Source organism: Lepisosteus platostomus, chromosome 4 (genome assembly GCF_059453375.1).
Source record: "Lepisosteus platostomus isolate fLepPlt1 chromosome 4, fLepPlt1.hap1, whole genome shotgun sequence".
NCBI lineage: Eukaryota > Metazoa > Chordata > Actinopteri > Semionotiformes > Lepisosteidae > Lepisosteus > Lepisosteus platostomus.
In genome coordinates, this window is record NC_142614.1 from 28,745,297 (window position 1) to 28,761,524 (window position 16,228).

The 16,228-nt window shown below is 34.3% G+C and overlaps 1 protein-coding gene across 2 annotated transcripts in view; it reads left to right on the forward strand.

The window, feature by feature from the left end:
* The window catches only part of fer (fer (fps/fes related) tyrosine kinase), a 136,535-nt gene extending 120,540 nt beyond the window's left edge, over window positions 1-15,995 (forward strand). For both annotated transcript variants that reach the window (XM_088629341.1, XM_088629342.1), the window contains 3 exons: window positions 7,186-7,340; window positions 8,048-8,170; window positions 10,462-15,995. In XM_088629341.1, the coding sequence (XP_088485467.1) occupies window positions 7,186-7,340; window positions 8,048-8,170; window positions 10,462-10,598 (415 nt within the window). In that variant the 3' untranslated portion in view covers window positions 10,599-15,995. The remainder of the gene's footprint in view (window positions 1-7,185; window positions 7,341-8,047; window positions 8,171-10,461) is intronic.
* The last annotated feature ends 233 nt before the right edge of the window (window positions 15,996-16,228 follow it).

Consider the following 16,228-nt stretch of genomic DNA (forward strand, 5'->3'; position numbering starts at 1 on the left):
CTGAGAGTGTATCTGTGTAGTTACTGATGTATCTACAGATAGATTGCCCAGGTAAAACATCACTAGGTTTTGCATGTTTTGTTTGTTTTACCAGGGCAATTGTATACAGTTGTATGCAAACGTTTGGGAAGTCCTGGCCAAATTACGTTTTGTTGATTTTGTAATGAAAAGAAGTTAACCACAACCTGCAGTAACTGAGCATTAAAATTTGCAGAAATATGTCAAGTTTAAGTTTGTTTGCTGCAGAGGTTGTGTTAACTTATTTTCATTAGAAAATCAACAAAACATGTAATTTGGCCAGGGGTGCCCAAACGTTTGCATACAACTGTATCTGATATCTCTCACTGTCACCACACCTGGGTGATGTGTGGCAACCACTGTGTAGTACGCATCTCACCAAATGGCAGATCAGTGGAGGACTGAAAAATGTTATCCACCCATTTTATAATTGCTTTATCATATACATGGTCACAAAGGAGCCAGAGCCTATACCAGCAAGCTACGGTGACACAGCAGGATAGAGCCTGGATGGCACACAAAAACACAAACATGCACAACCTCACACCAGGGCTAATTTTCCCACAAGTCAATTAACCTACCTGTTTGTCTTTATACTGTGGAAGGAAACCAGAGCCCCTGGAGGAAGGCCTCATGAACACAAGGAGAACACACAAACTTTACACAGATTCACCAACTGCTGAAAGAGGAACTTGAGTTTAGGCAGATTGTGAAAACCTAGATTGGAATTTAGCCTGGACACCAGGGTTATAACCCTGCTCTTATCAAGAGTGCCATAGGATAGTTTGTGACCACATAATCAATCATATCATAGGCATCACCACTGGCCACACCACCACATTAATGTGTAATTTTAAAAGTCTTGGTGTGTATTGTTCCCTCTCTTAATTAATATAATATTACTAGTTTAAGTACTGTAGGTAGTTGCGTCAGCATGCGTAGTCTGCAAAGGAACAAGTAATGGGTTTATTCCATGCTGAAAAGAGAAGAAAGAAAACACGTTTCGGCTGTGGAGCCTTCTTTGGGTGCGACCCTAACCCATAGCTGAAATGTTTCCTTTCTTCTCTTTTCAGCGTGGAATAAACCCATTACTTGTTCCTTTGAAATATTACTATATTTTGTTATGAATTTGTTTTCATGTTAACGTGTATCTGTAAAAGGTTTATCATATTTGATTGTAATGGATTTCATTTTTAAATAATTTGTACTATTATGATTTGTTTCTTGGTCAAAGCAGATATGGTACATTCTTCACTTTAGCGCTGTTTGCCACATCCTTAAAGTTCAAAGCAGTAAGATTTTTTCAGACCGAAGGTCCTGAGTCTGCAAAATGATAAGGTTTGCATGAGAATCAAATCATATTTTAAATAAAGGTCAGGCCAGAGAAGATAGATGGAATCCAAGGGTCTTAGGGGTATATTTCCCATTATAAATGTCAGCCTAGAAAAAAGCCTAGAAGATTAAACCATGTTGAATACTGAATTAAGGTATTGTACTCTTAGTGATGGTATATAGGTTATCACCTACATTTACCTTTACTGAAGATACACTCACCAAGTTAAATGTGGGTTATTTCTTCTGCCATGAGTAGACACTTGAGTAGTTCAAAGGAACTTATATAGATTAATTTCAGTTTTTATTTAATACTGTAGTCAGCTACTGTGGGTTATGTATGCTTATTTTTATGTAATTGTATATATTTTTAATGTTTTGTATGCAAATCATACCTTCTGTTTATTCGATCATTAATGTTTTAATCCACGTTTTAAAGCACAGGTCATTTAGACTGCATTTTCTAGAAGTGGAGAAATTGATTTGGTGCTTCAGTTGTCTGAATTTTCTGTGATTGTTCCTCAGAGAGAGATTCAAATGTCCAACTGATTATTTCATTAACATGTAAATTGGGAAATAGTCATTAACAGTAGAATTCACTGTTACCAATTGAAAATGTGTACATTTTAATTAACGTTTTTTTATATTCAGTTGTATTTGGCCAGAAATAACTATTGCATTTTTAGAGAGGCTTGGGTTAGCTTTGGGATAATGAGCAGTTTTAGTATGTTTTTTTAGTTACAAATGTAAAATATTTCCATTTTAATTTTAAAACACATGACCGGTGACTATCAAGTGGTCTGGTTGTGCTGAATGGCCTCCTCTTTTTTGTTACCTTTATGTTTTTATGTGTTTTTTTCCATACAAGAAAAAACAACAATGAACCAGAAACAAAGGACACAAATGACAGACTTTTTAATGACTTATTATCTGTTTATTGAGTTTTTTATATTCCTTTTGTTGTATAGAATAGAAAAAACTCAATTATACCTTTAAAAAACTGTTATCTTGCTTATAGTTGTAAACTTAAAGACATGGTTAGTAAATGCCTGCAATTTCTGCTTCATAGATCTACTACATATCATATACTGTATATAGATATTCTATACATTAGTTTAACTTACATCTGAATCATATAACTCTGCTTGCACTTTTTACCAGTTGAACTGTTTGGGCACCCCAGAATTATTGTTCTGTTTTGTAAGCTGCATTATCTTTTTAGGATTTTAGAGGGTGCACAGTGCAGGAACACATTATTGGATTTGGTTGTTTACTAGAGTATCAGTTTCAAAATTAAAGGTATACCTTGAGTAATGTCCTCTTTACACAGAGCAAGCTAAGCGAGTATACAGTACTCTAATAAAACAATTTTCTGAAGAAAAGATAATCCTGATGGAAAAGTGCCTCTGATGTTTGAATTCCGTTTTCCAAATCTAATCTCCCTCATTGCTCTTACTTATCTCATGGAAGCAGTTACTTTTAGCAGCAGGATAACATACCAACTATTCCTGTGGAGACTCGGTAGTCAGCAAAAATGTGTTTCTTTTTTTTAAAAAAAACTGAAGTGGCTATGGGCTCCATTACATTCAGTGCCTTTTAATTATATTAATCCCAGCACTCAGTGGTCGAGGTCTGGGGGCCTTCTCTACTAGTATGTGGAATTTAAATCCCTGCCTCCGTGATATCAGCTGAAACTCACGCACTTCTTTTTACAGACCTGTCTTTAATAGGCCTTTGGTATCCAAGCCTTTACAAAAAGCAGTGAAGTGATGAATTATTTAAAATATGTAGTTATTTTTTGGCAGATCATTGTAAGAAACTGTGGGTACAACAAAACTATTTTTAAATTGCAGCACTTATTAACAATAAAGTAATTTTTCAAATTCGGAAAAGGTTAAATGGAGACTTCTAAATCCTGCTGCATAGGACATTTTCAAATTTTGCTTTTTAACCTTGAAATTCTAGCTTAGCTTTTGAATTTTTTATTCACTTAGCTTTTCAGTCTTGTCTTTAGTAAACAGGGATCTCAAGCAAAGTCTGTGGCATATTGGAGATTTTTAAAAGCAGTTACATATTATTTAATGAATACCTCTTAATCATCACTTATTGTATAGAAATAGGCTAGATCTGATATGAAGTAAATAAATGAACAAAACCTGATTTTTGTTGCTGTTTCACACTTGTGTTACAATAGGTAATGTACACCTCAGGTTATGCCTGAAGTATTTATTCAAAAGTATAAGACTATTTTATGTTGATGGTGTATTGTTTTTCTACATTCATACCTCCTCAGCTCCAGTCTGATATGAAACACCAATATAATGTGAGATAGCTCACTTCAGATACAGGCTGCTGTCAGGTAGTGGAATCTACAGACATTTGCAGAAGAAAACAAGTCAGATCACCAGGTTTGCAGTCCAGTGATCTTAGAAGTACATGATATATCGGTCTTTTTTCCAATTTAGTTTTGTACCAAAAGATCAGTGTCTCTCAAAATTGCTAACTTAATTATAGTGAAAGAAGTGTCCAAATCCAAATTAAGACAAGCTTGATTCATCCAAGCAGAATGCATTTAGTCAGCATAGAAGTATAAAATGGCAATCAGTCTCTGACATTTTTACGTGATTGAACCTTTCTTAAATCAATTATAGCTCAGGGAGACACATGGACTGTTCTTGTGCTAGCAGATTTGCAGCTGTGAACCTGACTAAGCTGCAACTTAGTTCACAATATAAGAACAAGTAAGGGATATAACATTGAATTAATTAAAAAAAAACATTGTAGCAGTGGGATTTATCAAATTTCCTAAATATTCTGTATTTCAGAAATAAAGCACACCTGAAGACGTCTGAACAGAAACTTTGCATTTCTCCTTTTCTGTTTCCGTGTGAAATTTACCTTTGCTTGTTCCTTTAAAAACAAAAGAATTTACCCTTATGCATGAGCTGCTTGAATAAAGAAATTAGTATTTTGTTTCTGTACACGCAGCAGAATAATTGAGAAAATCAACAGCAAGGAGTTTCCTTTGCTTTGCTGTGTAAGGCTAGAAAGGTTTCCCTGTTATGTTATGAGAAAAGAAGAGCCTTTGATTTTTACACAATGCAGTGTAGTGCTCTTTGATAAGAAATAGCTGTTTCATTAAATTATTTTCATGGGATAAAAGGAGAACATCTGGAAACCAAAAGGATTCTTTATAGTTAGAGGTGTGCATGGAATCACTTGGCGCTTGGCAGTACCTGATTGCTGTGAAGAATGTAAACAGCCACTTGTTTGTAGTTTGAATAATATTGAAAGCTTGACAAAAGTGACTATTTGTTCTTCTTAATAAACTACTTAGAAATATTTAGCATTTGCAAGCAGGCATTCCTGATTGCAGTTATAATATTTATGGTACTTTTTACATACAGTACCATGTGCATGTAAAGATTTTCAATATACCTGTACCCATGTTCCTCTGAATATTAAGCAAAGCAAACTAGACACAGTGGGATCATGTTTTATTTTTTTATTTTTTGTGTAAACGTTAAATACATTTAATTTCAATGTGTCTGTCTCCACTGTGAGAGAAGACCTGGAATGTTATATAACAAAGCTCATTACATTTCCTGACTTGTAGGGAAATCTGGTAATTAAACTAGCTTTTATCTGGAACTGAACAAAACTTTCAGAGTTGCAAATTGTTTACATACTAAATATACATAATTTTTACATTATAAATACACATTATATAATGTCGTTTATCAATTTACATCATTTGTTTTATATTTATGTAGTAATGTTGTAGATTTTTACTACATAAAATAAGGATTTTAATTTTATTAGTAATTTACTTTAATGTTTAATTTATATGATGTTTCTATAATAGCTAATGAATGGGTACATAAAAAAAGAATGTCACAGATGAACAGACATACAAGCATCTGGCTGCATTTTTACATGCAAACACCTGCCTTGTTATTTTACAAATAAAATACATATATCTTAAAAAAGGTCAGGATTCTGATAAATTTACAATGATCATGTTTTCCATTGTTTAGATTTTATCACAATGTTCCTGTAAACTTAACTTTGGCCAACTCTGTTCTGAAATAAAAAAAAAACACAAAATAAAGTGAGATGTTGATTCTCTTAACATCTCACCTGCTCCATTTTTTGCCTAAGCAGTCTGTCAAGCACTGTTTATACCTAGCACTGCTCACTAAATGCAGATTATGAAAAGTATGCTGTCCTAGTTTTCTGGAATTGTCTTTGTTTTTGCATATTTCTTTATTTTATTTGTATATTTGCATGTACCAATAATGAATTTGATCTAATTGCTTTGTGAAATAATTCAAAGACCTGTTCTGGTAGCAGGACAGACACGGACTAACCACTGAATAGAGTTCTGTCTTCAGTGGTAGGAGTATGTGTTACACCAGTCATGAAAGCTCTAATGTTGTTAAGAACATATCGAATGTTGTGGGTGCGGAGGGGAGGGGGAGGTTCATATCTATAGATGAAACGGCCTACACGCTGATGGCTGGAAAGAGAATGAATGTCAAACATTTCACCTGAATTTCAGGTGAATTCACCACAGGCAAGATGGAATACAGCCAAGTTCTACCTTGAGTGGCATTATTAAAATATTTGTTGAATTACTTAACTGCTTTCTGGAAAATGGATGTTCATGGTTAGAGGAAGTATTATTATTATTATTATTATTATTATTATTATTATTATTATTATTATTATTATTATTATTATTATTAATACAGAGCTTTTCTGGACACTCCATTCAAAGCATTATATAGGTAATAGGGACCACTCCACCACCACCATGATGTGAAGGCAGCCAAAGTGCTCCAGTAAGCTCGCTACACATCAGCTGTCTGTGGGGAGCAGACCAGAGTGCAAGCTGCAAGAAGAATATGAGAATACATTCTCATCATATGATTCTTCAGTTAATATCAGTGTTCATATAAATGGTAATAACAGAAGTTATTATAGATTTACATATGCAACACCACCAGAGAAAAGCAGATTTATAGTTGGATCTGATATAACCACCAGACACGCAGAGATAGGCATATGGTAAAATAGCTCTCTTTAATTACAGTGCCAGGAGACAAACGTACACAAAAAACCTAGGTCACTTCTGAGTTGTAACTAAAGAAACGTTCTTAATTAGAGTCTTAATGGTCCTCTCTATAATTAGCAAGGAAGCTAAGCTTCTTAGAGTCTATTTGATTCTCTGGTTTTGATCCCAATATCCAAACTCACTGTGGCCAACGGATGTTTACTCATTCCTTCGCTTTCTGGTGAAGGGTATAACAGAAAATCTGCTCTCTTAAAACAGCAGATGCCACCAACTGGGGGAAGTGTTTAGTTTTTGTTTTTTTAAATTAGTCACCTGACTAATCATTCTTCAGCCGACTGGTCAGGTGACGGTGCATGGATAAACTTTCTCTTAAGCCTTATGGGAAATGTAGTTGAGGCAAGGACCTCTATCTTGCCTTTTCTTACTGCCCTCTCTGAATATTCAGAGAAAATAACTTCTAGTGTAGTTATGCTTGTTTTCATTTTTCCTGAAGCCCGGTAACACAACTGAAGCGAGTTATCCTTCTTTGCTTTTCATTTTAAAATTAAATTCTAAAGATCCATAGTGCTCTGAATTTTTTGGTACTTCTCAGCTGTGGATCAGTTTTGACCAGGGACTATGTTCAGATCCTCAGCTTCATTTCCCTTTTATCTGAATTGTATTTGATTGCAGAGGTGTCTCATTTAACTTCCCTTATCGTCAATCTTTCTTTTTTCGATGGCTACTGATACCTGGTGGTGTGTTTTGTCCAAACACAGGGATCTTGCTGCAAGAAACTGTCTGGTGGGAGAAAATAATTTACTGAAGATAAGTGATTTTGGAATGTCCAGACAAGAGGATGATGGAATATATTCATCTTCGGGCCTGAAGCAGATTCCTATCAAATGGACAGCCCCCGAGGCTCTAAATTATGGTAAGGAAAGGATTTTTCTTGGAAGTCTTAATGGACAACACTAACATTGTTAAAAACACAATAATAAGATTTTTAAACAATTTATGTTTTGTTTATAAGCCCTAATTTAAAACTTGCAGCTGTCTTTGAACATATTGGTATATTTTGTAAAGCTTGTGAACATTCAGTTTCTGGGACAGAGATTTACACCAGATTGTTTAAAAGGATAGAATAACAAGTACAATATATCTGTCATGCATCCTCTTTGGATAGTGTAGGAATTTTAATTGCTTCACAAAACCCTTGAGCTTTGATGTTTTTTTAATGTCACATTAGAAAAGGCAGAGAAACAGTTGTTCTGTTGTTTTTATTGCTGATATTGTAAAATATTTTAGAAATGCCACATGTATTTTCACCCCTAATTATAAATGATGCAACTATCTGACGACTCTGACCATATGAAACAACTTTTCTATTAAAAGTCTCCCAACATTTTGCTGAACTGAAGATATGAAGCTCTTGTAATATTTTAGTTTCATTGTTTAAAAAGTAGGTATTCTAGATTGCACATTTTATTTGAGAGTACTTTTTGAATAGTAGAAAAATTTACAGTGGAGACGGTTGTACACCTTATTTTATAATACAGATAAATGCTTGAAGACATCATTGTAAAAAGCAGGCTCAACTCAGCTAACCACAGATCTGATGTTTTGTTTTATTTTTCCTAGGGAGATACAGTTCAGAAAGTGATGTATGGAGTTATGGCATTCTTTTATGGGAGACATTCAGTTTAGGAGTCTGTCCTTACCCAGGAATGACAAACCAACAAGCTCGGGAACAAGTGGAGAAAGGTATGTGTGAAGTTCCTGGTTCAACCATAGCTACGATTTGATCACCCTTTCCCAGCCATAAGCCACACAAACTAAAAAGCGCCTAAAGGGTGATTTTTGCTACACCAAATGAATTATCCAAGGACCTGAGATTAATTACCACTATTGGGTGTCTTAGGGGTTATATCACAATGGCAGGCTTCTATTGTAAATGAGCCCTGTTATTTAGTCATACTGGCATCCATTGCCAAGTAACAGGAGGTAAACAACAGTTGATGTTGTTGGTAAACATCAACTGTAAATGTGTAGTTATTTGTTTTCTTCATGCATCAAAACATGCTTTATGCATAGTATATCTCCTACTAAAACAAAATAATTTTATAACGTAATACCACCACCAATCACTAGCTAATAGTCCTTATCAGAGTTTCATTCTTCTCCGTCTTAATGGGAGACTCATTGACTTCGTGAAGCACTGAAAGTGCAGTTTCACCTTGAACGAGCCAGTAAACAATTCCTAATTTAGTTTCCAAGGACGCAACATTTCATGCCCTTTTTGCACTTTTTAATATACAATTGAGTTTATGATTACAGGCCTTGTTCATGAACAACACCTAGTCAGCATAACTACATGAGGTCTTTGATGAGTGGATCCGGAAGTAGGCCCGACAGAGACTGCACAGAGGCAATACGAAGATCTTAAATTACAGCTGTGCATGCACAAAGCTCTCTATCTCAAAATAAATGGGCTATTGTGGAAAAAAACATATGCATTTATATTATATACTGTATAACAGCACAGATTCAAATTATTGGCAGGCATCATTGTATGCAACCTGACCATTAATTCAAAGCAGGGGACAGTTGATTACACAGCATGGGCAAAGTCACATGAGTCCAAACACAGTTCACCTTTACACATTAAACCTGTACACATTTATTGATATGCCTCAGTAACCATGTTCCAGTGATTTCCAACAGCAGGCAGTAACAGTTAGTATACCTTGGGTGCAGGGAAACAGGAAAGGTGCTTGTACAGGTCTAGTTGGCTCAGAGAAGCCACAACCATGTCACATTTTAGGGTTGTTGTTGTTATTTTTAAGGAGTAGTATAGAAAGTAGTCAAAGTATCAATGTCATTCAAAGTGGCTGGGTAGCTTGTTCCAAACTCCTACAGCCCTTTGGGAAAAGAGGTGCCTCCTGTTTTCAGTTTTAAATACACTTCCATATAGTGTCCACTTTCTTCTGGTTCATGATTCATGATTCTGGTTGATGAAGTCCTCTGGGCTGACTTTATCAAAACCTTTCATGATTTTGAATGCTTGTATAATGCTTGCCTTTTCTGTTCAAGACTAAAAAAGTTCAGGTACTTCAGCCTGTCATTGTAAGACATTCCCTTAAGTTTTGTAATACTGTATATCTAACTTTTTTCTGGACAAATTACAGAGCAGCAATATTTCTTTCTATACAACAGTGACAAAAATAACACACAATATAATGTATGATTGGCTTGCACCTGCCCTTGCCCTGCCCTAGACTGCCACCCCATCCAGGGTGTACCCTGCCTTGTGCTCAAGTCTCGCCTGGTAGGCTCCGGCTTCCTTCGACACCGTATGTTATAAAGCGGTTTGGCAAATGACACGACATGACCTATGTCTAACTTTTCCACATTATCTACAAAAATCTACATTTCGTGTGAAAAATAACACCAAAGTCTTTTTCATTAGTTGTACGCTCTTGTTCAGTTTACATTTTTGTATTTATTGGTTAAGTGTTTGCCACTTGCTTGCAAAACACTGCTTTTGTCTATTAAATGTTGCCAACAGGTGTTTGACCAGTCTTGAATTTTGTTAAAATCATTTTGAGTTTTCTTTGCTGCTTCAACAGGGATTAATAATTCTCATATTTTCATGTAATCTGCAGACATAACTAGTTTATTAACTATAGCTGAATGTAGATCACTGATGTAAATTAGAAAGCAGTGGTCCCAGTATAGATCCCTGTGGTACTCCACTAATTACCTGCATTTTCCCAAATGCTTACTTCCTCCAATTTGATAATTAATCTTTTATGAGGAACTTTAATCAAAATAGCTGAGTGTTTACTGTAATTCATTCTGTGTTTGAATAAGCCCTTTGCAACAGCTTCCTAATTTTTATGTCTCCTTATAATTTTGAAGTGAAAACAACTACTGCTTGAGGCAGGGACTTGGCTCCCTACCTAAAATAAAGCAAAAGCATTAAGGGCTACATATATAGAACGAGTGTCTACTATGTCTGTATGCCTTCTTTCATTCTTTTTTATCCACTGTAGGTTACAGAATGACCTGTCCACAGAAGTGTCCGGAGGAGGTCTACAAAATAATGCAAAAATGCTGGGAGTATAAACCTGAAAATCGTCCCAAATTTGCTGACATACAAAAAGAACTTGCATTAGTGAAGAAAAAATAGTCCATATAAAAATTCAGTATCACCATGTTATGCAAACTATTTTATGTCTAGGAATACAGAGATAACATTGCTATTTGCCTCAACATCAACACTATTTTAACGTGATCATATGTGTAAAATATTCTGTTGTTAATTTTGTTTCTAGCATCACAGTGCCATTGTCCTAACTATTTTAGTGAATTTTAGGTGCAGCCTAACATTCCACCATTGTTCAGTTCAGTATAATGTGTTTTGATTTTATTTTTGCCCTTTTTCTTATTATCACATTTTGCCAGACTTGAAAGACTCTAAATTGAACTTTTCAGTTAAAGCCATGACACCTGATTGTGTCTACTCATTTGTTGTAAAGCACAAATTTGAGAAACAAATGGCAAAGTTAAATCAGTAAAGGAAACTCCAGGGTTATCTTGTGTCCATTCCCTGTTTGTGATTCTATTCTATTCAATCGTGTTGGGATGGAAATATCACCCTGGCATAACTGCTAAGCTGTTTTGAATCATATGAAATCAGACCAAACTTACATGTTTAATCAAACCAAACTTTGGAATGGCTGAAAATGTTGGACTCCTTTCAGGGCAAGCTTTATTTTTTGGGGAATTAATTTTGGGTGTGCAGTAAGCATTATTTTCATTACTTTATTTTGGCCTTTTCCAGTAGACAACGTTAAACTATTTGCATCCAACAACTTAACAATTGGATATATTCTACAATATGAGGTAGATCACAGCTAAATAGGTGAAGTCCATGTTCTGCATAATATTCTTTCTAAGACTCTTCAAGTTCATTTTGCTTTCATAAGGTAATAAACCAGTTATTATATGCGTAAATCAATAAATAAAGTGAATTGGTAACTTATCCACAAAATCTCATTCACAGATGGGAAGATATTTTTGATAAAGTCCCTTCACAAATACACATTTACCACTTTGTCACATGGTGTGGATGTGATCATAATAAAATTATCTTGATTTAATAAATATGAATGTATAATCTCATCACACATTCCAACCGTGGGGAGCTTGTATTATCAGGACAAAAAGATGAAACCTCAGTGGTTACAAGATCTGGACAGTAAGGAGGCAGGGTTGCTCTTGTGCTCTTATAGTCGTAATGAAAAGAATTGTATGAAGAGATGATAAAGAATCTATTCCAAAAGATTTTGCTAGGACTGGCTGACACTCGCAAAAGTGACTTCTTGCATTAATCAGTTCATCATTTTCGGTATCCACATAGCACCCACTTTGTGGAAATCCAGAATAGTGTGAATTACAGTGTGTACTGTACCGTAAGATGTGTCTGCGATGACAGTGACACCATCTATTGATGGCCAATGTTCACACACATCAGTGCGTCAATCCTGGCCACATTGTCTTCTTTAGCTGCAGTTATTGTTTGCCTTGGCTGTTTGTTATGGAAATGTCATTCCTTTTTGAGACCATTCAACCATTTATAATTTCTTTTCCACATAGTGTGGTCTTTCTCCTATGAACATTGCATGTTTTAACATTGCTGGGTCACTGATCTAGAATGGTGCACTCTTTCACTGGGACTTTACAGTGTGGCTGGTTTTTAAATCCTTTATTTATCCAGGAAAACCAATTGAGAATAAGTTATCATTTATGATACCTGGACACTTTATACAGCAAGGCATTTACTAGAACAACCTGTGTAAAGAACCTTGCTCCAAGGTACAATAGTAACATTCCACCTGGGTTTACCCACTTAGTAAATCACTCACTTGCTGCTTCAGCGTTACACATAGTACAATTTTATTGCACACTTGTACTCTTATTAAAAATATTTTTTCCTATTTATTGACTTACAGTCATTATTTAGTTTCTCTGTTTTTATTAATGGCTGTATTTACAATGACAGTTGATAAGCAGAGTGTAACAAAGAATTTCAGCATTGTTTACTTAGTCTTCAAGAAGGCAGGTAGGCACAGAAAATAGTTTTATAAATAAGGTGTCTAAACAGTGTCACAGTTGTTCTTCCTTATTTTTCTGATAGTTGTTTCTGATCCTAGTTCAGAAGCTTCAGGAAGCTGGTACTGTTTAACATTACTTAATTCTAAGTACCTTAGCACAAATAAACATCAGATCATTTTGGTATATTTATAATGGAGCTATAACCCATGTACTTAAACACCTAAACCTAAATTTAACGCAACATATAGATTTTGTGCTGCATGAAGCTTATTTATCAATGTGACATGTATATGTGACACTGTTGATCTTTGGTTGGGTAGTTGAGATAATCGTTCAGCATTGGAAAAAAAAATATCCCTAGACTATTTTGGAGTGTACAGTATGTGCCAGTGCAGTGTGTTACTGTCATTGCAGGAAAGTAAAAACCATAGTTTCTTTAATCACTCAAAAAATCTTGATTTAGGGAAGGAGCACTCTGTTTGCTTAGATGAAGTTATAAAAATATTTTTATGGACAGGTATCTTGGGTCATACCATGATTGTAAAAGCTAACAACCTATCAGGAATCCTGACTAATACAAGAAAAGATATGGGTATAATGAGGAAAGGAAACCTTCAAGATTTTACTGTCATATAAGAGCACTGAAAATGTCTTGTTAACTAAACCTAAAACATAGGTAACCCTTTTCAATTTGGAACTATAGTTTTATGGATTTCATTTTCTTTGAAATGGTATCAAGATCCACATTATACAGATATTACACTACAGGCATTACGTATTGAGAGAGCTCAAGTGCCCATGTTTTAATGTGACGATATCCCTTAGGGTCCTTAATGGAAATGGTGTTATTTGTTAGCCTTGTTTGAAGCCTGTAGTTTTAGAAAACTATAATAGATTTCATTGTCCCCAATGCATTAAACATGTGTAGTACAGAATCATGAAAAAAAGTGTTGAAGAGAGTGGCTCTGGAGCTCTGGTGTGATCTCCCAGTACTATCAGCATTCATACAATACCCTCTCTGGGATTCCAATAAAGGCTTTTTCCGTGAAGGAAGGAAAACTGCAGGTTCAAGTGCAATTTTTATATATATATTTTTTCAGTTCTTACATTGGATATATGTGTAGACTTTGGATGTGTCACATTTAATTTGCCTTCCATATACATTGCTGAAACAAAGTAACATACAATACCAGTTTTTACTTATTTTAAATATTAAAAATTTTCTCCTGAAGATTTTTTTACAAACTTTAAGTCAGCCTTTTTGATGAGAACAGAACGTAAAATATTTTTTTCAAATGCAACCTTTTCCCCAGGTGTGTTTATCGAGTTTATTTTAAGCATGTACAATTTTGTTACTGAACTGTCTTCAGTTTGTTATTAGTAGGTCTCAAAATGAGTTTACTGGCAGATAAAATAAGAATTTGTCTTAATCACATCACACATTAGGCTAATGCTTTCTAGCTTCTAACATAAGCAACAATTTCATTATATATTTTTATCAGTATCCTGGCATTTTTAAGCATTCTATTTTTAATGTTCTTTCTCAAAACAAATTTTCCTTTCTTTATTAAAAAATGTTTCTGAAATGACTGTATTTACACCATCTTTTTTATAAAATGTAGAAAGCAGTGGTATATTTTCGAATATCAGGAACCAAAGCCACAGCTAAATATTCTGATATGTTTATTTTTTTATGTTTGTTTATTTTGACGGATCCTCAAATAATTATGACCAACTTGTTATAGTAGATTTTTTTAAGGTTCAGGAGTATTGTCCAAGCTTTACCATCTTCTTTTGTAAATATTTTGTATAAAACACAATGTAACAAATTGCAAAAAGTAATCTTAGCACTCACAAAGGAAATCTTTTCAGTCATCTATAATTTTACTGTTTTTTTAACAGTGTCTGTTTTGAATACCCAGGTTATACTTAGCAACATCATAATTGTATTGTCCATTCTTATAACAGCATGTTAGTGTATTTTGTACATTTAGTCCTGTATATAACAGAGATCATTTGTGCTTTCTGTGTCTTTTCAATATAAACACAATAAATGAGACAGTGAAAGATGTTTATTATATTTTAATTTTTGCGTTTATTTCATTGATGGAAAACACACGTGGTTACTGGAAAAACAAGATAGGGGAACATTAATTATAAATAATTGCACACCTGCTAAAAACAGAAATTCACCCTGAGCAACTTTCACAGATGATTTTCAATCTCTTGAAACTTTATTGCTCCGTTATAGATTAGAGTTGCATAAAATGAACTGTTTTATGTTCAGCTCTAATTGTTCACAAAAAGTAACTATAAAGTCAGTATGGGTATAGACAAGTAGATACTAGTAGAAAGGCAAAAAGTGCTAGATATGTTCTGTAATGTTAATAAAACCACCCACCTAATTAGTGTACTATAATTTTCAAGTTTTATTTATTTTGAATTATACTCGACTGTCTTAATCCATTTTTATTATTATGCCTTTGTTTTCTTGCTGTAATTCTTACTACCATGTGAGTATTAAACTCAGATTTAAGTTCAGATATAGAACTTTACTTCTTATTATTAAATGTATAAACTGACCAAACTATGAGTTTCTGATGTATGATTGATTCTCTATTCTTCTCCTTTTATAGTATAGATCTACCACAACATTCTATAGGAAGATTGTACTTCTGTGAATGTAAAATCTGTGAAATCAGTTAATTTAAAAATGTATCCCTAAAATTGAAATGAAACATACTACAAAAACTGTCAGACATTCTCAGTATAATATTCTAAATAGTATATGAAGAGCAAAGTCAAACATTTCATACACTTTTGCCCAGCATAATGTGGAAACAAAAGCAAAACCAGTTTTGGCCATATTCAAGTGCACTCATTAATATAATGCATTGTACTACTAATTAATTTCATTTAAATCTTTATCCAATGAGACTTACATTTGTACCCATTTATACACATTAGTATTTTGCTAGAACAATTCAGGTGAGTTGCCTTGCTCAGTAATATAACAGCAGTGTCTCACCTAGGATTTGCTGCCATGCGCCACAATATTGATACTGTCTTTTAAGTGTAAGACCAAAAAACTGTAGTAGTGTCCAGCAACATTAGAGTCCAGTCTTTCTGAAATAGATTCAATTGGTAACACTGGACTTTATCATGAAATTATCATGATTATAATGAAAAAATAACCTGCATGCAAATCAGTATATATATACTTTTTTCAGTACCTTTACCCTAAGACACTGTATTTAAGTAGGAATAGTCATTCCTTGATACTTATGCAAACAATTTTATGTTGCTATTTTTGAAGCAAACACCCAGAGTTACTGATTGTTTTATTTTCTGTGTATTATTTTCATTAGCTTTCTTTGTGAAGAGAGCTGTATTGGACCCATCACACGGTTGACATGTTCAAGGTTCATGTTAATACTGTATACTTGCAATAAAAACATATTGTGTGTAACTTGTGTGATTGTTTTGTTCTTGGGGATGAAGGTAAAACAAGTGAAATACTTGATTTATTACTCACAGAAGCAGCAAAGGAAGATCATGTTCTATTTGTGCCTGGTGACCTTTATTTTTACTTGTTCCTTATAAATTACATATGTTAAGGTCATCGTGATGGAGAGGTTTGACAAGAGTCAGCACATGCATGCACCATACCTGCCACACTATTGCTTTCCACACTGATTTTCA